Below are 27,322 nucleotides of genomic sequence, written 5' to 3' on the forward strand. Positions count from 1 at the left end.
AGAAAATTAAAAACAAAAAATCATACCCAAAACCTTGAAAACAGGACATCATATATGATATGTGACACACCTAATGCTGACATGTAAGCAGAGCAGGTTTCATCCCTTAACTTCAAACAGCTCAAAAGGTAACAAATGGAATGGAATACTTACAATATTGACATATGGCCTAAACTTTGAGGATAGGATTCCCAATGTAATAAATGACACATGTTCTAATGATATACCAAGTTTCCTCCTTTATCTTATATGGCTTGAAAGCTACAGAGTCGAAAGGAAATTAGGAGTGAAAACTTTCAATTCGGAGCTGTGATTTTGACCCTGAAGATAGTGAGCATGACACTATCTAATGATGATATATAAGTAAACCAAGTTTGATTCTTTAATCTCAAATAGCTTGAAAGTTATTCAGCAGAAATGAAAATGTGATGGAAAACTAAAAATATTCAGCCTTCATCTTGACTTGGAAGATAGGACCCCCAATTTGGTATGAAACATACCTTCTAAGGATCATGTACAAATATACAAAGTTTCAGTTCTTAATCTCAGATAGTTTTAAAGAGTGGAAACAAAAGAGTCATGGATGGATGGATGGACTGATGAATGGATGGATGGATAGATGAACAGAAGGATGAACAGGTGTAAATGCAGGTACCCCCCCTTTAATGAGAAGGCATGAGGCAAAGAAGTACAATACATACTGAACATGATATATAAAGGACTTGAAATGAACAGTCCGCTAGCACAGACATGAAGTCTCACTTATATCATAAAGAATGGGACAAACTTGGACGAATGGAACTTGAAAAAGAATCTCTGAAACTTCACTTCTATCAACTACTATACAATACCTCTTGCTGAAGGACCAGTGGACAGGAAGCCAACTCTCTTTCTCTTTGGTTTATGTTCTATCTCTGCCAGGATCTTACTGGCACCAGGAAAATTTTCTGCCTCTCTTCTGCGCTGACCTATAAAGATTACAAGGTGATTTTTGTTAATTCAGCCTAGTCTCATGCATTCTCTGAGACCTGTGTCCATCATGAACTTCTACTGGATAAAATTTTTTAAGTTTGTCTTGTACTAATACTAAGGCTGTATTGGAATTATAGTTGGATAAACAGATGTCAGAAAAGCAAGATCATACTGTAAACTGGCAACATCGACATACAATTCAGTGATTCATCAGTCAAGATGTGTCCTAAATTTAACTGCCACAAAACTGTCAGTCAAAAGATAATTGATGTCCATTAAAGTTTAAAGCCATTTTATTTGTGGATACTTCTCAGACCTTTAGCTCTGTTAAACTAATGACCTTTTAAGTGTCCACCCTATGGCATCTGAAAATTTTAAAGGATTTATCTCCATATGTTTCTTCCATGACATGTTAGGCATGTGTATGTTATATTATCGTGTTATTGCCATAAAACTGTTCTGTAAGGACTGATATTTTGATGATCTTAATCTTCAAATAGTTCTTTACTTTTAGTTTACATTAAAAAGAAAACTAAATGCTATTTATTAATTTCGTTTTCTTTATCCATATACATACATACCAACCTCTGGCAAGGAATAAGTGTAATCCAAGTGGACAAAAAGAGTAATCTGAGCAAAAAAAGAGTAATCCACATATAACATGATAAAAATTCAATGAGCATATGTACAAATGATTATTTACCCCTCTGGACTTTTAACATCAATTACTGCTTCAAGTTTTCGTATATAACACTTTGAGCTTTAAAAAGCAATCAACTCTCATATTATATTTCAAAACACTTTGTACCAGCTGAGATTATGAATGTTTTGCACACCAGTAAAGCACTAAGTGCTGGGTTAGAAAGCCTGGATCTGAATTCAGTTTTATTTTGTGAACAATCTCTCACAGTCAGCATTAGAATGGTAAAGAACCAATATTCCTTTCATAGCCAAACAAAGAAGAGGAAATTTATATCTTTCAGTTTTTGGGTCTTTTAGATGGCAAATAAGATGAAATATCAACTCTATCTGCATGAAGTACATTGTCAGGTAGAGTGGAGTGCCAACTTGATACTTCAGGTGTTCTTCTAATTTATCAGCAGCTTTTCCTGCAACATGGTGCATCATATGACAGAGACAACCTGATATGTACAATGATGGAGGCATTTTTCAAAATATAGAATGCAACTCCTTTATGAATTCCAATCATCACTGATGCAGTATCAGCATAAAACCCCATAAAATTATGCCAACTTAAGTTTATTCAAAGTATTATCAAGCAAATAAATAAAATGTTTTCTCCAGTGGAATCTACTGTTAATTCTGGTAATGAAAGAAGAGCACTCTGACTTTGCCCTTTTCGTTGTCAAAGTCTCTTACACAGACTGGGTGCAACTTTTTGTCACAATCACTACTCCTGTCTGTTGCAATACTAAACAGCCCAATTTTCATGGCTTCTGCAATTTTAAGTGAAGTATCTTTTGCTAAACACCTAACAATATTAGAAGATTTTGTTCTTGCACATGCATATTTTCTGCAATTTTGGAATCAGGAAACATCCGTCTGAACAAAGGACCAATGTAATCTTCTACCGCTAGAGGTTCTCCGTATTTTATTAAGAACTCGGTAGATAATGCATCTGCATTTATTAAATTCATGTCCACAATTTAGTTCTACTGTATAAAAAGAAGTTACCTCAGTACTGGAGTTAGCGAACGACCTAATTCAAGGTTTCTTGTTTTACCACCATGACCAATATTAAAATCCTTTCGATGCAGCCTGCAAGGGGCATGAAGATCCTTAGAATGGAATGCTGTATTGTGTAATTCATGTATTCATCTCTGAATCGGTTTTTCGTCTTTTCCTAATCCATCTGTGAAATTATTTGAAAAATATTTTTGTTCTAATACGCATCGACTAAAATAAATCTGACTTGACTTTTAGCGCCAAATACCTACAGACTGGTTCTGTTCTGAATTAGAACAAAGATTCTGGGAGTAAAGATTAAAAGTTAGAAAACCAGTCTGTTCTCTCCTAACTAAGCCATACAGCTGCTACAAATAGAAACTGAGGTCAAAAGTTGAAAGAAGAAACCAGCATGTTTCTTAAGTAGGGCAACTGCTATAAATAGAGCATAATACTGTTAGGAAAGTGCAAGCAAGTCTTTGAACAAGCGTACTCTTATGTCGTAGTTACACAGAAGCCGTCTTTTCTAAAATACAGTCTGTGGGATTAATGGGATGTTAATAAAAATGAGAAAACAAATTATTAATTTTTTTGGAGGGTGATATACCAAAAATGCATAATCCGAATACAGTTACGCACAAGGTGTAATTTAGTGAAACAAAGCGTAATGATTGTGCCAAAAGCGTAATGGTTGGCATGTATGTATATATGTATACAAGGCTGTGAATTTTTATTTACTGATGTATGTGTACATATCCATAATATTGTTTCTCCCTGTCCTCTGCCTCAGTTGCTCATTCTTTTCTAATCTGGGCTTGACGGGGATCTGACTCAGCTCCATTCATGCAAGTCTTTAAAATTTCTGTACATTAACATTATATATTTGTAGTGATGATTTTTTATTTTTTTAATATTTTTTGCAAGAGATGCATTTAGAGTGTTTTGTTAGTTTTTTTTTAAAGAAAAAGTGATATTGAAGAAAAAAGCATGTTTTAGCATATGTCATTTCGGTTTCTTGTGTGCTATGTGTTTATGATAGTAGTGTGTCTCTATATTTTTGAGACACCAAAAAAGGAAGTGGAGAAGAAAAAAAAGATTTATAATATATATAGTTATGTAAATGTATAGTGGTGTAAGTATTACCTTCTTCAGGGAAATTTTGTTAGTTTCCTACTTATTTGTGAGTGTTTGTGTTTCCCCAGATAATACGAGTACTGTATGTTCATTTTCCATTGCAGGCCCATCTACCTCACATGAGACATGTAGCCCTGCAGGATCAAAGCCTTTTACTTCCCTATAAGTCAAGGATCCCTGTTCTCATCTTTATCTTTTATTGTACCTATCCATGAATGTTAAAGCATATGTTAGTAATCATAAGTTTTATAGTTTCTCTGTTTCTGTTGTTTTTTTAAAAGTTTTTATATTAGCTCATTAATTAGTTTATTTCTTTCAAATGGGGATAAGCCTCTTTATCGACCTAATTAATATATTTGTAAGGAAACTGTATCTATAGTTTTGTTACATTTTACTATCATATAAAGGAAATCAGTTATACATAAAAATGAGAAAATTCCATATGAAATTTCTCTGGTGTATATCTCCACAGTTAGAACATATTCATACTCAAAACAGATTACATGCATTTACTTAATTTCTAATATATATTTAGCATTTTAATTTCTTTGGATCACATTGCATACATATAGTGAGTGGAGGGCCCATTATGCATTTGCACTGCCTCTTTGGGGGGCTCTCTTGCCCTATTTCCCTATAGAGGTCTTTTATGTTTCAACTCAGCTGTAGGAAATTTTCATAATTTTTTATTATCGTGTTTTGAAAGAAAAATATAGAATTTTCTAAAGCATTTGTACTACACATGTTCTACTGTATTCTATGGTATACACATTAGTTTTGTGTTCCGTAAATGTGACCAGTTTTAATTATTCTTCTCATAATACGAGGTCATAATTTATTTAGTTATCATTTTGAATTCCTTCTTTGGATTGCATTTCAAGAGAGAGATGTAGTGAGTAGGGAGGCCAGCATGCCTGCGCAATGCCACCCCTTTGGGTATCCATCTGGTCCCCTTCTATAACGGTCTTTAATGTGTCATCTCAGCTATTAGGAAGGTTCCTTTTCATATTTTTGCATTTATAAACCAATAAAACAAAATATGTGTCTAATAAGATATTTTTGGTTCTATTTCTATGTTCTACTGTGGTCACTTGACCAGTCTACCATAGCTTTTACCATAGCTTTTACAATATACTTTAAAATCAAATGTTATTTCTTTGCCAATTTATCCATATATATAAGGCTTTTTTCATTAAAACATTAATGAAAAATAAGGAACTTTACTGCTTTATTTGTGGACCCCTCTGTTCTCCATCTATGTTAAGGTGGAGAGCTCTGAGATGACCCCTTCTGGTTCCAAAAGTGTTAAAGGATTTTATATATCTGTATTAAATTATAGTCTGTTGGTGTATACATTCATAAAAAAAGAAGAAAAAAAGAATTTGACCAGAAAGTTTTTAGTTTTTGAGAAGGATTCTTTCCCTAAACTCTTTTTTTGGCTTGTTGCAGTAAAAAAGGCTCATGCTTTCCCCCTGTTGACACTGGCCTTCCAGCTGGTTTTCTTTCAGCATTTATTACTACAAGTGATCCTAGCCAGGGATGGTATAATTCTAGTGTGTGATATGTGTGTAAGAACTACAGGGTTTATTTTTGCAAAAGTCATGTATTTTTATGCACTGGCTTAAGATATCAAATTCAGTTGTTGCTGTCTTTAGTTTTTATTCCACAAAGACTGATCTATAAAATAAAAAAAAATCCAATCTAGTGTTTCTAATTTGGCTTGTGGCAGTGAAATGATGAGACCCTTTGGCTACCATTCCCCTACTGGGTGCAACCTTCTCATCTTTACTGCAAATGTAATCATTACCCAGATTACTGACCAAGCTATTTGCTTAATACTAAATAAATCAAGATGCAGTGGCATGGAATTAAAGCCTAAATAATCAGCATCAATATGCTAAGTTTTAAATCAGGATTCTTCATGATATGTGATGTCAATCTTACCCCATGTACAGAGTTTAAAAATAAGCTTTTATTGTGATTGCAACTACTGAAATTCCTGTTTCCAACCATCAATGAATTTCGAGTGATATTTCAGTTGCAGGGAATTTGGTGTTTTGTCAATGGCATGCTTAGACATCTTGACTAGTTTTAAACACTTAAGTCAAACCTGTCTACATTTAGGCCACTTGAGCTCTTGATCAATTAGCAGCTATAACCCTGTCCAAATTACTTTGAATCATGCATAGTAATGACTTGAACTCTTGAGTAATCCAAACATGATCAATTAGCAGCTTTAACCCTTTCCAAATTACTCTTGATCATACATGGTAGTGACTTGAGCTCTTTTAATCCAACCATAATCAATTAAACATTTTTAATCTTTTCAGAATCACTTCTGCTCACGTAGTACAATCCATATAAACAAACTTCAAACAATGAAGTCAGCCATGCACGACCATGCCAACTGGATGAAAGGGTGAAATTAGCAACTACATTGTTTTGCACTGCTTAAGCCAGGCCGCAGTCATGTGATTACAGTAAACATATTATAATGGAGAAAACAATGTGAAGGAAAAAAATATAGAAACAATTAAATGTCTCACTATTAATTCTGTGTACACTGGAGATTTCAGTGAGTGATGGGAGGAACAGGAGACACCCCAAACTAGGGAGAAAAAACCCTCTTGTGTAGGCAGTTGACATGTATGTCTTTCATACATTACACATAATTATTATTCACATCTCCTATAAAGGCCACCCCTTTTATAAGGCCATTTCCTGTTGCAGAAGGGGTGGTTTTGTAAGAGGGGAATAATTGTAGTACAATTTTGATATAAATAGTAAAGACAAATATTTTTATCTTTCAAGGAAGGGTCGGATTTGGGAGGCAGAAGAAGTTAATTTCTAATGTTAATGTGATCAGGTACAAAGTATTCTACAGATAAACTATATCATCCTGTTAAATGGTTATATCATTTGCACTTGATTGCTTTAGCAACACAATATCACTAGAAAGTTGTCAAGATTGTAGTAGAAATGCAAGTCTCTTGCCTATAAGCCATAACAATGATGCCTCAACTGGGTTTGTAGTGGTATCAATGTCATTTCCATACAGACAAAGGCCAGCCTCTAAACGTAGACTGTCACGAGCCCCAAGTCCAGCTAACCTAACACCTGCCATGCTGGATTTCAACAAAGCTGTCACAAGTTCCTCCACTCTATCAGATGTAACAGATATCTAGGCAGAGAAAAACACATGTATTTAAAGTAAGATCATTTACAGATGTCATGCTATCACAGACATCCCTCTCCATTCCATATCCATTTTAAATGTATGTGCAAAAGTTATGTCCAACCTTTCATGCAAACTAATAATAATAATAATTCTTTATTGAATTTAGTCTCCCTTGAGGCCCTCTGCTACAATCTAACAGTATAAATGCATGAATCTTACTAACAAAATGTGTAGGAAAAGTAAAGTCACAACATTTAAAATGGAAGAAACAATCAGGTGATACGACCTAAAATTACTCTCAGCAGATTAAACAGATGAAACAAAAGACAAGAGTAGCAAGCATCGAGACATGACAATTTAAATAGAAACAGAACATTTACAAAAATATAATGATATGTAGAAATAAGGTGAATCAAGCTTCAAATATTTGAGGAATTTTTCTTTAATACTGTCAACAGAGGCGGCTGATCTAACTGATGTGGGCAAAGAATTTGATATCTTTGTTCCAGAATACTTAAGACTACATCAAAATTGTTCAGTCTTGGGTCAAGGAATCTCAAGTGGCCATAAAGGATATGGCCCTTGAATTTCAGCACATAGTTCTCTCATATATTTGGGCATATTACAATTTATCCAGAATTAGGAGAGGTGCTCTTTATCTTATTTTTTCTAACTGGCTCTTGGGGTCATTTCCCCCTATTGTGCAAAAATAGTCAATATCTGGCAAAATGTAGGCATTGTAGTACATTACTTTAGTTTATATAGGTAGGTACTTCTTAATTTTGTTCAAAGTTATTTTACTTGATAGAGATCTACAGATGTAGTCAATATGTTTGTCCGACTTGATATCATGTTCAACTACACTCACTTCCTCAACATTTTCAATAATTTACCCATTTATTGTCAGATTCATCAGAAGTGGAATGTTTCTTTGATGAGGATATTACCATACATTTTGTATTTGTTTCATTTATGACCATTTTATTTTGTATATATCACATCTCAATATTTCTAATATCAGAATCTAGTAGAGCTTCAAAAGTAATTATATCATTACCTGAAGCTCTTATAGTAGTATCATCTGCAAATAAATCTGTGTTTGAGTGCTTTGTCAACAGAGGAAGGTCATTTATGAAAATAAGAAACAGCAAGGGGCCTAAAATAGACCCCTGGGGAACACCATGATTAATCTCTATTGAGCTAGAATGAACATTTCCAACAGTGATTTTTGTGTTCCATTGCATGGATATGATGAGAACCAATTTAAGGCATTATTATCAAATTTATAGCATTTTAACTTAGATAAAAGTATAACAGAAATGACATGCATGTTAGATTTGCCTCATTGATTTCCTGAAGCCAAGAGTCTGAGTTTTGTGAAAAAGTGAAAATGTTTTGACATAATGATATATTTGCTTAGCAATCAGTTTCTCAAAGATTTCTAATAATGTAGGTAGAATATAACGAGTTCTGTAGTTTCCTGGGTTCATCCTAGAGCCCTTTTTAAGTATTGTTTTTTTTTTTAGCTTGTGAACCAAAGGATGGGTTTATTCAATCTTCCTCCACACAATTAATTTCATACCATATCTTGATGTATTGGAACAAAAAGATGTAGAATTTTGTTAGATCCCAAGTCACACTCCCTACTGCCATGACACAGGAGAAGTATCATCATTTACATCAAGTATACTTGTATTTTTCATCCAGCAGATTCGTGTTTTTAAAAAAATATTTAAAACTGACCAGTACTGAAAAGAAAATATGTAAGCTTCTAGTTCTTAATGAAAATTAGATGATACACTAAATCTAGTACATAATCACAATGTCTTCAATGAGGCAAGCAAATTATCAAGTTGGTGGAATCTGCTTAATGGAGTTGTAGTAGTAGGTGTGATAGGCAGTGAATGGAGAGTATAAATATCCCTGCTATTTTCCATGGAAAAAGTGTGCATACATACACAAAAATCACCAAAATAGTATAGTAATGCTGATGCATGTCAAGTTCTTGTCATATTACAAGAAGATATTTTTTCTCTACATTTTGCAATGGGATGAAGAAAAATGATGTGTGAAATATGGTCTGCAAGTGCATTCATATGCAGAAAGTAGATCTGTTTGCAGCTTGACATGCATTTTATATCCGTGAATTGAAAATTATAAATACCAAATTATACAAAATGTGATGAATTTGGAGTGTTAAGAGACTTACCTCAACACCATCTTCTCCTGTGTAGCCACAGCGAGACACTCTGCAGTATGGAATGCCAAAAACTTTAGCCATACGACTGGTCATGAAGGGCATAGTTCTGAGGTCAAAATCCACACCTGGCTGTAGTACCTTAGGCATAGCAGGGCCTATGTTATATGCATGAAGGTATTGTAAAATTAGAGTGACATGATAACAGAATCAAGTAATTGTATCATCCATTATTTGTAACCTTAAATAATAATAATAATAATAATAATAATGAGGACTTTGTATAGCGCCTAATCTTTAAAAGCTCTAAGCGCTTTACACCATTAGACAACACCTATAACATAAAATAAACATATAATGATATTATTACAAAAAACAAACACCATAAAATTAAAAACATAAAAAATATGCTGAAAATATTTAAGGTAGGGAACATTATTAGGTCTTTAGGTTTGTTCTTGCAGTCAAAATAAGTGAGTTTTAAGAGCACTCTTGAATGGGATCACTGTCTTTGTGTCTAAGTTCAGTGGGCAATTCATTCCATATTGTTCGGCTCTGGTATGCAAAAGAACGTTGTATATATGACTTTGTTTCGTAGTGGGAATAATGAGTATACGATTGTCAGAAGAGGAGCATCAGTATCTTCCTGGTGTGTACACATGGGTGAGGTCAGATTGGTATGTTGGACTGGAGTCTATCGGTGAAATGTAGCATGGAGAACAAATTTTGTGTTTGATTCTGGATCGAATGGATAGCCAGTGTAGGGTACAGAGCAGTGCGGAGGTGTGCTCTGATTGTGGTACTCTAAATATGATCCGAGCAGCTGTGTTTTGAACTTTCTGAAGTTTATGAAGTAGATATTGAGATGAACCAGACAGAATTGAGTTACAATAGTCTAGTCTAGAAATTACTAATGAACATAACAAGTGTTTTAGTGGCATCAAATGAAAGATATCTGCGAATGGAGCTGATGCGTCTCAGCTCAAGATATGCAGCCTTGCACATGTTCATGACATGCTGGTGCAACATGAGAGTACTGTCCAGAGTGACACCTAGGTTTTGTACTGACTGTGTGAATTTAATGTTGGTGTTACTGATATTTATTGTTTGAGGTAAAGGATGTCATATTTAAAAATTTTTGTTTCTTGCACTAATTTTACTCCAACTAGAGTTTTGGCAATAAAGAAATACTAAGGGATCTTCCATTTCAGCAGGCATGGAAACTGGGAGAGAAGTTTTTGTAAAAACATATATGCATACTATATGAACCAATTGGTCCCACTGCATTGTATAGATGACTGACAAACTTTCGTAGTAGTTCCCTTGGATACTATGTTGGGATGGAAAGATACTGATTTTGACAAAAATAATTCTGTACAAATCACTGTATGTTGAAGATTGGATGACACAGAACCAGACGAATATCCATAGATGCAACCCATGGCCACTACTGCTAATCTGCGTTTCCTTAGAATGCTTACACAGAGTAATGAAATGGCTTTGACATTAACTTAATGTTAAAGTCTGAAAACAAATAACTCTCAAGATAACTGAGAAATGTAAGACAATCCATTCGGCAGAACCCTTGTTATTAATAATTATGAAAATACACAAGTAGTGATTGATGAGTGAGATCCAAAATCTAATAATTTTTTCCATCCTCAAGCCTTTTAGTATAGTTTTGGTTCCAAAGTTATTTTGCTGATAGACACACAGATTAATGTTTATAGCATGCCTCCACAAGACAGACTGGGATACAATATCATCATATCACTGTTAACACCATCAGCAAGTCTGAGCTAAGATAGTATAGATAGAACTCTACCTTGGAGTGCTATGAGAGCATTGCAGATTGTCTCCACTTGGATATCATATCCATCTTTTTTCATTTCTTCAGCTTTTGTCTGAAACAAAGTACAGTAAGGCCAAGCATCAAAGGTATCATCAATTACACAATCTATCAGAAACTACTTTGAAAAAGACCATATTTATATCATCAATATTCACACACATTACCAAAGAATCTTAACACTGTTGATTATGGATCCCCTATTTAGATGATAACCACATAAAAACTGATGCATATGTATTACCATCAACTATTGCATGTGAGAAAAAAAGGAATACATTGCTTACATTTATGACTGTTATTAGAAACTACCTCTATTGAAACTTTTACTTTTTTCTTCCCTCTTTACTGTAATTTTTAAACAACAATTATGTTCAATGCTATTCATTAACTGCACAAGCTAAGGTAACGAAAAAATGTACACTTTCAAGCTAAAAATAAGGAACAATAGGTTGCCACTAACATGGACACTGTGTCCTACAAGATAGTTTGAAATTTTTTATTCTTCAGGGTCAGCCACTTCTATACCCTAAATATATATTTATGAGATAAAATAAAGTATCTCAGCTCCAAAGAAAATCACACACACACACACACACACACACACACACACACACACACAAACTGAATGGTCAGTATCTCACACAAACACCTGATGAATTTGCTATGCATATCTTAATTGTGGTATAAACTGTAATCTAAAAACTAGGTAAAGTGGGATGATTAAGCTAATGCTATAGCTGACACCCTGTGAAAGACATTGTGCTGACATCCAAGATCAAAATAGGAAGTGCTGACATTGAAGCATACAGCATACTAGCTATACTATTGATATAATTGATGGGGAAAACTGTGACTGGGATGCTAACACCTGGGACAAGATGTTTAGCAGAGAGAATCAGAAAACATAAAAACACTGACTCAACAGAAGTGAAAATATTTAGTGGACTAGAGAAATTAAATAAAAAATTCTAACTGTTCTCATAAAAATCTAAGGACAGTTCTTGGTCTTACATAGGAATGCATGTACTTACCACAAACACATTAACATATGCTAACAAAAACAAGAAATATCACTTTAAATCCAAATATTTTCCAAATCCCCTTCAGCTTCCATGTAGGCATATTTGACACTGATCAAACATATGAGGTTCATAAATATAACTATATTTGCAAAATTTGAAATTAGTTTGTAATGAATACAACTATTTTATTTAAAAAGTACTGTATATACTCGCGTATAAGCCGAAAAATTTAGGAAAAAAATAAGGCCTGGAAGAAGGGGGGTCGGCTTATCTGAGGGCCAAGGTCCAAGTCTGAAATTTTTAACACTTTTTTCCCCAGATTTCCAGTATTTATTGTTTCTGTCGATCGCCGAAGATGAGATCACATGCCTGATGATGCCACATGGCTCATAAGATTTGTGCTGTCGTGAAGTGAAACAAATATTTCTTTTCTAACTTAAGTGGTAGGATAATGAATGAAAAACATGTTTTAACGTACTTGACGTCTATTTGACAGATGTCCATCCACCAGAAATGCAGCCATATGTGTTATTTGAGCCATGGTGGTACGTGTATTTTCCAAAAGAACCGCCATATTAGTAATCTCCAGTCAAGTATTTAACCCTCAGCTAATCAGTAATCATTAAACTTATTTCAGCGTAAATATGAAAAGAATCTACATGAAAAAATAAAAGAATTACGATACTAAAGGTATATACGACAAACATTTTGATCAAGAGTAGAAATACATGTACGATAGTCTTAAAGGAACAATAGCGAGAGGCTCCATAGGGGTTTGTTGTGTGCACGCTTAGGAAGGGTAAATAACAGGGCAATATACGAGTCAGCGTGAATAATTGTAAAACAATATAATTTGTAGGATTTCTTTGACAGGTGTTTTAGAAGTAATCGGCAGCCACAGTTTATATACTACTGTTGTTTAGTTGTTTGTTAAGCAAAGTGGTTTGTTAGCGGTAGAGTGTTGTACAATAGCTACCATATGATTAATCTGTGGTAAATGCCTCGGGGATAATAGGTTTGTTTTGTTGCACAATGCCAATGACTTTACTAATACATGCCGACTCTCAGACGTATTGTTTAATGAGATATGGTAGTGGACATGGTTTCTGCTCAAAGTTATAAACTGTCAAAATACTTGAATAATGTCCATGCTGAAACCAATCATATTTTGATCAATTGAAGTAAGACCGATGAAGTAAAAAAGGCCGCAAAGAAAATGAAAACAACACTGGCTGTGATACCAGGAGGTTTAACGTTAGTGTTACAACCTCTTGATGTCTACCTTAACAAACCTTTTAAGGACAAGTTACGAAAGATGTGGGCAGAATGGGTTTGTTCAGGGGCTGTGAAAATGACAAAAGGTGGGAATTTAATGAGGCCGGACATCGATTTGGTTGCCAAGTGGGTAAAAGAAGCATGGGACTCAATTCCATCAGAAATGATTGCAAAATCATTCAGGAAGTGCTGTATCAGCAATGCCATGGATGGAACAGAGGATGATGCTATATTTCAATCCGACAATGACGAGGAGAGCGAGAAGGAGAATGACACACTATCGGATGACCATGATGACAATGACGATATATATGATGAAAGCACGCCCGTAACAGAAGCTGAGTTTCGTGAACTGTTTGGAGAGTCTGATGCAGAGCCAGATTTTGAAGGATTCTAAAAGTGATAGAACTTTTATAATTCATGATTTTAGAATGAGGATTAATTTAATTTCCATTAAGACTTAACACTTCAGAATTGTTTTTATTTCAACATATAAATTAGCTTTCTTACTTTCATTTTATTTAATAATGTGATTTGCCTAAATAAATGTATTTAGAACTCACTTTGTGCATCTTGTGATGTACCGGTAGTCTAGAAATTATGGGTCAGCTTATACGCAGGTCATGCACTTTAGAACAGTTTTACCAAATCAGTTGGGGGGGGGGGGTTGGCTTATATGTGAACGGGCTTATACGCAAGTATATATGGTATTAAATTATTGGAATTTTTTTGTCATGACAATGGAAAGCATGCTCTTGCTATCAATAAATTAGTAATAAGATTACTCGGGAATTTCCATACATTCCTTTCTGATCAAAACTGCCTGAAGTCGTGATTGCCCATGGAAGGGCCACGTGTAAGAAAGCCCTAATGGTTTCCTCTACTTTCCACCTACTGGTGCTATCAAAAGCAACTTGGCTTGCACAAGAAGAAAGAAAACTATTAGCTGTCTTAAGTTTTTATGGATTTCTTCATTTACTTCACCTTGCAAATCCTTTGTCAACGATTTGCCTCCTTTTTACCACTTTTGTTCCATAAAATTCTCAATAATTTTTACATTAAAGTGTCCAACTACTGCTGAAAGCATTGCGCTCTAAGAGTTTATTTAATGTCTTCAAAATATTGATTCAGTTTCAGCAATATTTCTGTCCTGTGATGATATTTTGTCTTCCACATCATCGAATATGTCATCAATGACCGAATACTATCAATTATGGGCTGTTCATACTTCATACTGATGCCAGATTTTATTTATTTCTGGGTAATATTTGAGAGCATTCAATATCTGATAATCTGGTTGAGCTGATACCATACATATCTTGCAAGGAGGCTTTGTATTTCCACAATAACTTATAACTTGTGGCATGGGGTCTGTTTGTCTTTTTGGCATATTATATACTTTGAACATTTTAAAAGAAAAAATTTACTCCTTAGGTGAAGTGGAGCTTTCTGAAGACATTTTGAATTGTAGACTACCATTATATATATGGTCTTATAGTATTATATACTATTTATATATACAATAAGACCCTATCCATGTGTGGAGTTATATGGGATCTTTTCATTTTCCATCAACAAAGACTTGAACCCTGCCGTGGTAATAATACTATCTTTGATGGCCACAGTACAGCTTCCTAACTGTGCTAAGACTGCTTTTGGTGGACACTATTTCCAAACTGACACAAATTCATTTCTGCATACATTTTCCGGTGCTGCCAGTCACACTGATTACTATTTCTATAATCCTGAGGGCAAATCCAACAGGTGTGCCTATGATAATTGCTGTAGTCATAATTCCAGCAACAAAGCCAATGGTGGCTGCAGTAGTAATTCCACAGATAGCATGAATGACTACATGCGTATTTATACTTTGTTGAGTACCCAGGTCCTTTTGGAGATTTCAAATTGCAACTATTGTTCTGTTTCAATTATTTTTTCGCACTGATAACCTTGACTCAAGCTGAGAGGCCCAAAATTACTCCTGTCTGAAGATGACCAGGTTACGTTTAAGTATAGTAAACCCAAGAGAGGCTAAATGTTCACCCAGTTCTTCAGTAGCACGGGAAATATTTACAGCAGTGGGTCGTGTGTGGTAAGATTGAAAAATCACTAGAGGGTTTTGCAGACTTTTACAAAGGGACCAGCTGTTAACCACTTGTGTTAAGAAGCTGTATTTATTTCTGAATGTAAAATCCTTCACAAATATCTTTGATATGGTTAAGCAGGCACAGGATAAAAAAAAACAGTAAGTCAAGTAACTGATTTAAAGACCAGAGACCCAGAGAACCCAAGAAAACTGGTGCTAATAAAGATGTAAGTGTTCAATCAGGAAAGGGTGAAAACCGTAATTGTCTGAAATGATAGGGGCTTGTCCAAAGAGTTGCAGCTGCTATTGTAAGAAGTGGGGTGGCCAGGAGGTGAGAAGTGTGATGATTTTCCCCATGATAATTCAGGAACTAATAATGCGAATCAATGGTGCATGCACAGATTGGTCATGATGCTACTAAATAAATTGGCACTTGTTGTTTTCTCAAGGCAAGAGTAATGACAGCTAATGGTACTGTAAATGGTCAACAAAGTTACTGTCTTACACAACATTGTCCATGCTAAGAAGATCAATGGCCATAACTCCAAGAAATATGTACAGAACATGCTATCACTAACTCATACTCAGAATTGTTAAGATGAAGCTATACAGATAAAGTGATTCAAATTTAACAATAGATATGGATGATAAACCATTCACATGACGGATGGATGGAGACCATTTCTACGCCCATGCACCCAAGGGATGAAGGACAAATGTTTCATACACAGATGCCTCCACCAATATGGTACAAATGAAGATACCTTTTTTTCATTTTGCAAGGGTAAAGTTTAGAAAAAAAACTGAGGAATATAACTCAAATTAGATAGAAAAAAGTAAAATTAAACTTGACCAAGGTCTTCTTGATATTTATATTCAACCCATGGTTTGTAAGAAAGTTTTGAAACTACAATTCATAATGTAAGGGCAAAAATCTCAAACAGGAGCCAAAATGCTTGGGCAAATAAAATGTGAAATCAAATTTGATGTTGGCAATATTCATATTAAATCCTCATACTGAATATGGCTTCGGTTTATGAAGTCCTTCAAACATATTAAGCAGAAATAAGATTCATGATGCAATGGCAAAGTTCTTTGTAAAACAGGGTTCATATCTTATTTCAATTTAGAAATAAAGGATGAAATTGTAATTGACCTAGACCTTCTAAAGCCTCATGCCAAATTTGGTTTCAGCCTATTAAATCTTTCAAAAAATTAATGAGCAGATCAAATATATATAAATTACTAGATGTATGGATCTGGGTAACATTATATGCACCATGGAATCAATATGCTAGGGTCACAAACAAAAAAAAACAATATGAACTGTTTGCTCATTGCAATTTGTCACATTACTGTTAGCCAAAACTAAGTCCTCTGAGTATTATTATCAAATCACATACCTTCACAGCATATAAACAGCTTGTTACTGACAGACTTCAAGATAAACTCATATGGCACCCAAATAAATGTTCTTAGTGACCATATAATAATGTACAGTTATGTCCAAATCTTACTTCATCTTGGAAATGATATTGAAACTCCTGAATCATTTAAGAATAAAGAGTGTATCTGCATTTTGTCAGGATTAATCTCTCATCTTTACCTATTACCAATACATCAGATGTCAACATGAGGAAAAGCCAATGGACATAGACTGCATACAAGAAAAACTAAAAGTTACAGGTAATCAAATTATTCATCAATTCAGTAATCCATCTGCTTTTGTGAGGAATTTTAAAAAATCAGTTTTATTAAGCTAAGTGTAGAATTCATAATCTGATACCATCATTTATTAGTAGCCATCATAAATCAGTTTTAACATATGACAGACATTTAAAATTTTCTGAATATTAGTGGGCTGAACAACAAAGTTCTTTATTTGTGAACAGTGTGTATGTCCATTATCTCAAAGTAAGTACCATACACCTCTACACTTTCAAATTGCCTCAAAGTACAACCAATGCATATCTACATGCTTTCTCATCTGATTATCCAATTATTAAATGTCATTTTGTACTCATTCTTTTGCATGCTTTTCATGTGCTAAAAAGATGTATTTCACAATGCAAAATTGCCTGAAGCTAAAATCAAGGCTGTATGGAGGACGAGCCAAGTTGTCATAGTGGCAGATTATTGCAGTGGTGCATGGTCACAGAGTAGATGGATATCTTGGGTACCAGTGTGTAAACAGTGGTCTGGTAGTGTTCCATAATTTCAGGTAATACTTTAGAAGCATAAAAATGTCCAGTGACAGAAGCAGAGAACTGGACAGTAGGGCTTTTTGTACTGATAAATATGGCACATAAACTCTGTTGACAGCAATGTGTGGTCTCTGATCATTTTCTCCAATCCAAACTTTATTTTTCTCTCTTATATCTGTTCAAAAAGAGTAAGTCCATATTTCATCACTGTTACTTTCACATGTGATCTCATTCAAATGTGTCTGGTCATTCTTTTCATATTTGGCAAGTGGCTGTTTGGTGATTTCAACCAGTCTGTTTTTGGTCAGCTGTTAAAAAATTCAGGACCTATCTTGCACAAACCATTCTGACTTTTAAATGAATATTCAATATATGAAAAACTGTTGATAAATTAATTCCCATGATAACAGAAAAATATCTTCCACTTTGTCCTGAGCATCTTCAACTGGCCCCTTTATACCAGAACATAGGTCATCTTCCAAGGATCACATCCATCTTTAAAATGATGAAAACATCACAGAATGCGAATGACATCCATAAACTTTATCCAAGTCAACCCTGATATCAGCTGGTTGCTGTCATGGGGGTAAACAACATTTTTCAGCACAAGATAGGCTATACATGGCTGCCTGTATAACTGCTTGAAAAAGAACCAAAGGAAGAACCAACGACCCATGAGAAACTAGTGGCCAGCTTTCTCATGTACCCACATTAACCAGTCATAAGACTGGAACCCATGCAGACATGGTGAGATGGCAGTGATGTGGAATAGTGAGTGCTTTAGACAGTACTAGGACAAAATGGTAGCGGACAAATTGGTACGGACAAAATGGTATGGACAAAATGTTAAGTGGACATAATGGTATTGGACAAATTGGTATGGATAAAATGGTGCAGACAAAATACTACGGACAAAATGGTATGGGACAAAATGGACTAGGATTAAATGGTACAGACAAAACAGTACGACTACAATTTTATTAATACGAAATGTAAAAAAAACAGACAAGTATTTACTAAATAACATTAACAGACTGCTATGGTGAACTGACCATGGATGATTAATAATAATTACCTATACAAACAATTTTTTTTAAAATTTTAAAAAATAAAAGCAAGTCAAGAAAAATAAAGCGTAAACTATAAAGCTACATGACAAAAGACAAGTACAAAACCTCTGACTACTATAAAATATTTTAGAAATAGAAAAAATAAACTAAAAAATGTCACTCATCCAAGGCACACTCAAATAAAATTTATCATATGAGGTCAAACTTTATTTAACCTAGTCGCAGTCAGTACACAGGTCTCGCAAGTCTTACCAGTCTTTCTAGGGTGTCACTTTTCCGCTAATCGCAAATGTCACAATTGCTGCAATATATTGTTGGCGCATTTCTGACATGCACACAAATGACGGGACACCAAAAATTAAGTGTAGTTAAAAGAACTTTTAAAGGCAAGGAAGAGCATGGAAGCGTGACACAAACACTAGATCAAGTTATTCCTAGGCTTCATGGTAAATGCTTTATTTCAATGCCAGAAAGCCAGGATGCTGAAGGCCATCATAAAGTTATTTTTAGTTGCCTGATTTAATAATGAGACCAACATAAACTCTATCTCAGATGATCTGAATAACTATGGTCCATTAGTTTATGTCTGGGTTGAATGCACAGGTATATTGCCATAAATTGCTTTTTTAATTGTTGTGAATTTTTTCAGTCATTAAAATTGCATTGAATTACTATTTGGTATCGTTGCATTTTGTAGATTCGACACAAGTTATTTGCAGTTTCACTTGATTTTTTTAATATAAAATACAATTAACATTTCCAAAGTTACACGAATTTAATAAAAATCATTTGTATTGGTATCTTTTTCAGTTAGTTTATGGATGCATGAATATTTTAATATGTGTATAAAAATTAAATTTTATTATGATTTTAGGTAATTATTATTTTCATTAGCAAGCGAAATTCTAATATATGTACCATTTTATTCTGTTTTGTCCCATACCATTTTGTTTGCAACATTTTATCCATATCATTTTGTCTATACCATTTAATCCTAGTACCATTTTGTCCCATACCATTTTGTCCATAGTATTTTGTCAGCATCATTTTATCCATACCATTATGTCCACTTAACATTTTGTCTGCTACCATTTTGTCCGGCCACCCTTTAGACCACTCGGGGCTGGAGAGTTCTCTAAGAGCACCCATACTTTATAGTATGTTCTTTGCTCAGTAGCAGCATTGTATTCCTCTGACATTTTTATGTCAGCTGTTTATCTATAGTACATCACGTGCATGTAGACCAATGCAGCAAACATTATTTTGTCTATTGATCATCAATAAATTTATTGACAGGTTCAAAGAAACAAAAAGTAAAACGAAATCCTCAGAATTTTTTAAAAATATCCTATGTACAATTGAAACTATTCAATCTAAAAACTAGTGTGATACAGTCAGATGAACAGGAGGTGATTTTTACATACAGGTGCGCTTTATTTAAAAATGGGACCTCATTTTTTTTATATGGGTGACTACTGATCAGGTGTTTGCTATAACAGATTAGAATAAGACTGTGTACTAGATTGCCATATGTCTTTTGTTTTCTAAATTATCTACTTGGGTAGAATGAACATTTTTCTTCATACAGCTTCGTTACCTGCATCAGCTTATGATCCTGCTCAGCACAGCCAGCATTTGATACAACAAACAGAAAGCCTTCTTCTGTCTTTGTGATGATTAGATCATCCAAGATGCCTCCTTGCTCATTTGTAAAAAGAGACAAAACTGCGTGTCTCTCTTTCAGTTTCTGTACATCACTGACTGTCAGGCTTTCCATAAACTCCACCTGATCTTTGCCAGATACTTTGGTCTGCAGCATGTGTGACACGTCAAATATCCCTGCATTTGCACGTACATTGAGATGTGACTCCAAAATTGAGTCCTTATACTGCAATGGCATCTCCCAGCCAGCAAATGGTACCATCTTACCACCATGCTGTACATGAAAATCATATAGACATGTTCTCTTGGTAGCCTGAAATAAATTACATAAGAATTTAATAAAATATTTTAGTATTTCAGTTTTTCCTTATCTGAAATGATACCATATTTTATCTAAAAATTTATCAACTGAAAGCCTACATCATTCTATTGCCTTGCTTTTAAGTAAACTGACCTTTTATTTTGAAAATGGAAAACCTTACATTTTGTATATAAAAAAATAATAAAGGATTATCTTGGCTTGGACTAGAAAAGTACAAAGTAGTTCCCATATCTTCCCTCTGAAAAACACTGACATGTTCATTTATTTAGAAGACCAGAAAAGAGCTGCACCGTGGCATTTTCTGTTTCAGCTCTTGTTCCTATTTACTTTTTACTCTTCATTGTTTTTCTGCTAATGATTTTCAGTAAATGAGTTCCTTTGTTGCATTTTTTAAAGCCAAGCAATATTTTTTAATGCTAAGTTTGTTAAGTTGTTTTCTTAACAACTTATGTCCCTGAGATAATAGTACAACCTTGAAATTGGTTACACTAAACAGCAACAGTAATTTTAAACTGCAAAACTCTGCAGACACCAGGACGCAAAACTCTGCAGACATCATGACAAGCCTCAGAATTGTAAATTGCTAAATTTAAAGCTTTAGTTTAAAATCATGTTAAAATTTTAATCATCTGTAGCAATTTTGGCAATAACTATCAACTATGATGATAATCTGTGAAATGTCAATATTCCTTATATTCACACTCTGACAATTACTTGCACCAGCTGCATCATATATTTAGCAGCACTGATTACCAAACTGAGAATTATCCACTATAGCTGTCTCACAAATTTATGTTTCAATGACCAAATACTGACCATTACCTGCTACAGATGTATCGTATGATAAATTTAACAGTTTTGGTGACCAAATTATGACAATATTTTGCTACAGTGTATCAAAGATTTAGCAGTTCTGATGATCAAATTATGACCATTATCTGCTACACTGTATCACATATTTAGCATTTCTGATGATCAAATTATGACCATTATTTGCTACAGCTTTATCAAATTTAGCATATTTGATGAAAAAAATCTTCACAGTTGGATTGATAGCTTTAAAAATTCTCCAAATATCACCTGGTTTTGCATGTTAATTGTATAACTACATAATCAATTATGTAACCTACAAAGTGCAAGTAGTTTTTAATACTGAGTAAAGGTAATGACAGTCTACCATTTTATTTTTCAATAAAACGTCTTTGAGAAATTTCTTTGATAAAAATGGAGACACAAGGTAATAGATTAATGTACTGATTTTGCATGCAGCAATTCAGTACTATTCTCACAAATGTATATAAAAGAAGCTTGATGTCTCAAATTACTAATTTATTCTGCAATTTCTAGAAATTTTTTTAATACAAAATTAAGAAAAGTCTCTTAGAAGACAATCTCGCTTCTACAAATTGAAAAGAATTTACTCCTGGTCTATGATCAGTAGATCTAACTAGATCATAGAATCATCAATTTGTCCACCCCAACAAAATGTATATTATTTGGACACAGAAGGATCAAAGATAGATATTTGTTTTAAAAAGTACACAACAAAGTGATAGGCATAATGAGTTTAGTTCCAGAAACAGAAGTGTGCATCATGGAAGGACAGATGGATTAAAAGACAACCTTACAAAAAAATACAAATACATGTACTGAAGGTGAAGAAATGAATTTTTTTCACCAAGGCATCTGTATTGTTTTCAGAGTTATGTTCTGGAAATGATAGTGTGAACAATGGAGAGATGGATGAACAAAATGTTAAGAATATTAAAACACAAGAATTGTGAACAGCAAAAACACATCTAGTCTAATAAGTGTGCCAAGTACCATAGATGAATCTTTAACAGTTTTTTAGTGTTGCTTTGGAATGATGGACAAATGCATTTAAACCTAATGATGCAGAAACTGTACAATTATAAATAACATCAGGCACAACTAGATCAAAGGTATATTTTCATAGAGATATGGTCTATTTTCAGCAATATATATTGAATGGTTTTGGAGTTACACACCTGAAATAAAAGTGTGAAGTGATGGTTGGATGGATGAACAAATGACAAAAATATTTAAAGTCTTTAAAATGAAGAACTGCAAATTGCAAAAGGTACATCTACACCACTAGCCTAATAAAAGCACAACATCTACACCACTAGTCTAAGTACAACTTCTACACCACTAGTCTAATATAAGTACAACACCTACACCACTAGTCTAAGTACCACATCTACACCACTAGTCTAATATAAGTACTACATCTACACCACTAGCCTAATATAAGTACAACATGTACACTACTAGTCTAAGTACCACATCTACACCACTAGTGTAATATAAGTACAACACCTACACCACTAGTCTAAGTACCACATCTACACTAGTCTAACATAAGTACAACACCTACACCACTAGTCTAAGTACCACATCTACACCACTAGTCTAATATAAGTACCACATCTACACCACTAGTCTAATATAAGTACCACATCTACACCACTAGTCTAAGTACCACATCTACACCACTAATCTAAGTATCACATCTACACCACTAGTCTAAGTACCACATCTACACCACTAGTCTAATATAAGTACCACATCTACACCACTAGTCTAATCTAAGTACCACATCTACACCACTGGTCTAAGTACCACATCTACACCACTAGTCTAATATAAGTACCACACCTACACCACTAATCTAAATACCACATCTACACCACTAGTCTAATATAAGTACCACATCTACAAAACTGGTCTAATGTAAGTACCACATCTACATCACTAGTCTAATATAAGTACCACATCTACAAAACTGGTCTAAGTACCACATCTACACCACTAGTCTAATATAAGTACCACATCTACACCGTAGGTCTTGTATAAGTATCACATCTACACCGCTAATCTAATTAAAGTACTAAATTCATAGAGATATCTTATTTGGTTTTGGAGATCTGCCCTGGTAAAGAAAGTGTAGATAACACTTGGTCCATACAGATCAGAAGAAATGAAATTCTATGACTTTTTGATGATCAGTTTCAGTCTCAGTATCAAGTGCTCTACTTCCAGTTGCTAATTTTAATACAAGAAACAAAACTAAACACAATAAAGATGTAAATAAATGTAATGAAATATGAAATGCAAATGACAAAAAAGTCACTGTTAAACACTGATCTTTAGCTGCTCTACTTTCTCCTCCAGCTGCAACACTTGTGCTTTCATTTGTTCTTCTTTTCTTTTTCCTTTTCTTCTGAGTCCATTGGACTAGGACATTAATGTGATTTTCCCTTTCTATTCTACTTCACCTGCCAGTTTGTTTTCTGCCTGGAAATGGCTGCTGACATCCACTGTATTTCAGCCTCCACCACAACATGCTTTGTATAAAAACCTGTCATCAAAACTGCACCCCTACTGTCAATTGATGAATTTATAGAACCTGCTAACAAAGTTGAATCTGGCTTTTATGATGCAGACAACACCACTGACAAAGAACTGAATGATACTTGCAATGACCTCATGAACACTGATACTAAAACAGCACTCATGTTTTCATTCGTTCCTACATGAGGCAGCAATGCAGATTCTGCAGAGTAGAGGCTATTCACACAGCCACTTTTGCACCTGAACTGGGAAAGACTATTAACACAGCCAACATTAACCTGAGCTGAAAAGAATGCTACCAATAGATGGAGAGATGGATGGATAGGCAGACAAATAAAAAAAAACAACACTAAAATTATTTTAAACTGAAGAATTTCTGAATATCAAAAGGGCATTTTTGGACACTAGTATCAGGACATTCCCTAAGTGCTGGTAGCCAGTCTATTTAATTGCCTAAATCTGCCAGATCAGATCTGTGGGTACTTTCTAGACAACCAAAATGGGATTAACACCTGACCATGTGTTATAAGGCAGTTTCTGAGTTATCCAGGTGCAAGTTATCGAGTGAAAGGTGTAACCTCAATCTGGGAGTTATTTTCTACAAACTTCATAACTGCCATACATGGACTTAAACCAGTTATGTCTTTGACATTTGGAATAAATATATCTTGGATAGCTTCACCAATATGTACATGATTATTCATTAAATTAGTGAAGAACAGTCCTCACAAGTTTTGTACCTTTTACATGTCAATTACATAATAAACTGTAATGTTCCATTTTTGGGGGGAATGTGGAAGTTCATTCTCTATGATGACAGAATCAGAAGTTTGTTAAGGAACAAGCTGACACAGAAGATTTCGATTTACATTATGACAATTAGTACAGAAGGACTTGCCTATTGATGGAAGTGAAGAAATGATGGATATCATTTATTTGAATTGAATCATGTTATAACTTCAGGAAATAAAAATACTATGTAAATATATATGCTTTTTTATGCTTCACTGATATAAATGTTTTCACTTTTATGATAATACACTTTGTTTCACACATCTTCTATTATGACTCTATGGTGTTAAGATAAGTAACAGAAAAGAGTGAAAACAAACAAGCTTTGTAAATTTCAAAAAATGTTGGGTGTTCCAAGTAAATTCCAACACTGAACGTGCTCCTGTACCTGTAGTCTCATATGTGCTTATGTGCCAGTGGTCTGGAATGAGGTGATGTGTTAAAAGTCTTTTGATGTATCACAATCATATAATCCAAAACATCCTTCACTGAATTTAATATAATTCCAACTTAATGACCTAGTTCAAGAAGTATTAATGGGCACTTTGTAATTCTAGTGAATTCTAAATAAATAAATTCAGTTTTTCCCTTTACGTTCATTTGTACTTCAGCGACCCCCACATTTTTCATTTAATCCCTAGTTTTGAAACCAGAGTTTGTTTTTACTCAGTCTGACCCCCAGTTCTGACACCAAGGAGATTTTTGACTCAATCTTGCACCCCTAGGGGATACACTTAAAATCCACCCAAATTAAAAACTGAACACAACATTAAGACTGATTCCACTTTGAACATTAAGGTAGGAATGAGTAACTTTTCAAGCAAACAACATTGGTATAAAATATTGGTATGACACAACAATAGAGCCAGAATATAGGTCAGTCTCTTCACTAAAACATTCAAAGTTGTCAAAAAGTTTAGAAATTTCCAAGTGGAAAACTGATGTCCTAGACCAGGTGTCGGCAACCTTTTGATAATAGCGTGCCAAAGTAGGATTTCTAAATCATTCAGTGTGCCAACAACCTATATTCCTATAAGTCTACCTGCTCTACCATATTTTTATATATTATATAAGTACTCGTATATAAGATACTACTATTAAAACAAATAAATTTGATCTTGAATTTATTATATTAATGTTTAATTAAAGAAATTGAATATAAAAACTTCAATTGTAATTAATCTGTATCTCAATTAATGTGAGCCTTGTCCTTGCATGCTCGTGGTTAATTGTTCAATAGCAGGTACATATTTGGTCACTTTCAGCTTCACAGAGGCTTCGGAGTGTTCAGGTGTTAGGCGACTTCTTTGTGGACTTAAAACAGCTTTCATGTGAGAGAAAATCTGTTCACAAGTATAAGTTGAACCAAAAGCTGAAAGTAGAGCAAATGCAACTTTCTTCAAACAGATGACTGCTTCAGGGAGGGAAGTCTATCAGTTGAAATTAGCAGCTGACTTTTTTAAGCAGTTTCCTTCCAGAGATTTCTGCAATTTGGCAAATTTTGATGTCCATAATTCTGATGTCTTAAATTCAACATGCTGCATTTCAAAATCGTCAATATCCATCCACCTAAAAAGATCCAGATCTAACTGGGTAGTAGTCAGATCAAGCAAGTCAGGCTTGATGAGGTATGAAAATATGGGTCCATGAATTTGAAAGTCTTGACTTCGTTTAGCAAACTCCACTTTGAGTGTTTCAATGTACTTCTGAAGCTCATCTATATTCACTGTAAAACGATCTGAATGAGCCTTCACATTTGGGAAGTACTTGAATGTTTTGGCATTGATATCACGGCAAAATATGTCCAGTTTCAGCGCAAATCCTTTCCAGTAGCCAAAAAGTTCAAGTACTGTTTGACCCTGTCCTTGTAAATGCAAGTTCAACTCATTTAAATGTGTCGTTATGTCTGTCAGAAACATCAGCTTCAACAGCCAGTCCTCATCATTCAATTCCGGAAAATGTTGTTCTTTTTCATCAAGAAACACCTTAATTGCTTCCAGACAAGAAAGGAATCTATTCAAGACTTTACCTCGACTAAGCCAGCGAACATTGCTGTACAACAGGAGATCTGCATATTCACTCTCAATTTCTTGTAGAAGAGACTTGAATTACCTGTGAATCAATGAAGAGCGGGAAACTATAAAGTTGACTATCTTAACAACAGTTACCATCACAGAGTGCAAGTCCAATGATGAGATCTTTGCACACAAACTCTCCTGGTGTATAATGCAATGGAAGTTTAATAGTCGACGTCCAACGTGATTCTCAAGAAGTGTGACAAATCCTTTGTTTTTGCCAACCATTGCAGCAGCACCATCAGTTGTTACACAGAATAATTTATTCAACTCCATGTTCTGATTTTTGAAACAGCTTACGAATGCAGTCAGAATGTCCTCTGCTTTGGTTGTATCATGAAGAGCTAACAAGCAACACAAACTCTTTATAAATACGATTATTTTCACAATATCGTGCGACTACAGCTAGGGGTGGCAAGT

General features: G+C 34.4%; 2 protein-coding genes across 3 annotated transcripts in view; one reads left to right on the forward strand and one right to left on the reverse strand.

Moving 5' to 3' along the window:
• LOC149796129 (calcium-independent phospholipase A2-gamma-like) overlaps window positions 1–5,006 on the forward strand; it is an 89,881-nt gene extending 84,875 nt beyond the window's left edge. For both annotated transcript variants that reach the window (XM_089966040.1, XM_089966041.1), the window contains exon 9: window positions 3,897–5,006. In XM_089966040.1, the coding sequence (XP_089822166.1) occupies window positions 3,897–3,915 (19 nt within the window). In that variant the 3' untranslated portion in view covers window positions 3,916–5,006. The remainder of the gene's footprint in view (window positions 1–3,896) is intronic.
• The window catches only part of LOC149796130 (aminomethyltransferase, mitochondrial-like), a 48,502-nt gene that overhangs the window by 7,152 nt on the left and 14,028 nt on the right, over window positions 1–27,322 (reverse strand). Inside the window, exons 2-6 of the mRNA XM_089966042.1 lie at window positions 20,274–20,651; window positions 10,993–11,071; window positions 9,180–9,325; window positions 6,787–6,973; window positions 852–968 (exon numbers count right to left, since the gene is read on the reverse strand). Of these exons, the coding sequence (XP_089822168.1) occupies window positions 852–968; window positions 6,787–6,973; window positions 9,180–9,325; window positions 10,993–11,071; window positions 20,274–20,651 (907 nt within the window). The remainder of the gene's footprint in view (window positions 1–851; window positions 969–6,786; window positions 6,974–9,179; window positions 9,326–10,992; window positions 11,072–20,273; window positions 20,652–27,322) is intronic.

Source organism: Sinohyriopsis cumingii, chromosome 7 (assembly GCF_028554795.1).
Source record: "Sinohyriopsis cumingii isolate HCF-2022 chromosome 7, ASM2855479v2, whole genome shotgun sequence".
In the NCBI taxonomy this organism is placed as follows: domain Eukaryota; kingdom Metazoa; phylum Mollusca; class Bivalvia; order Unionida; family Unionidae; genus Sinohyriopsis; species Sinohyriopsis cumingii.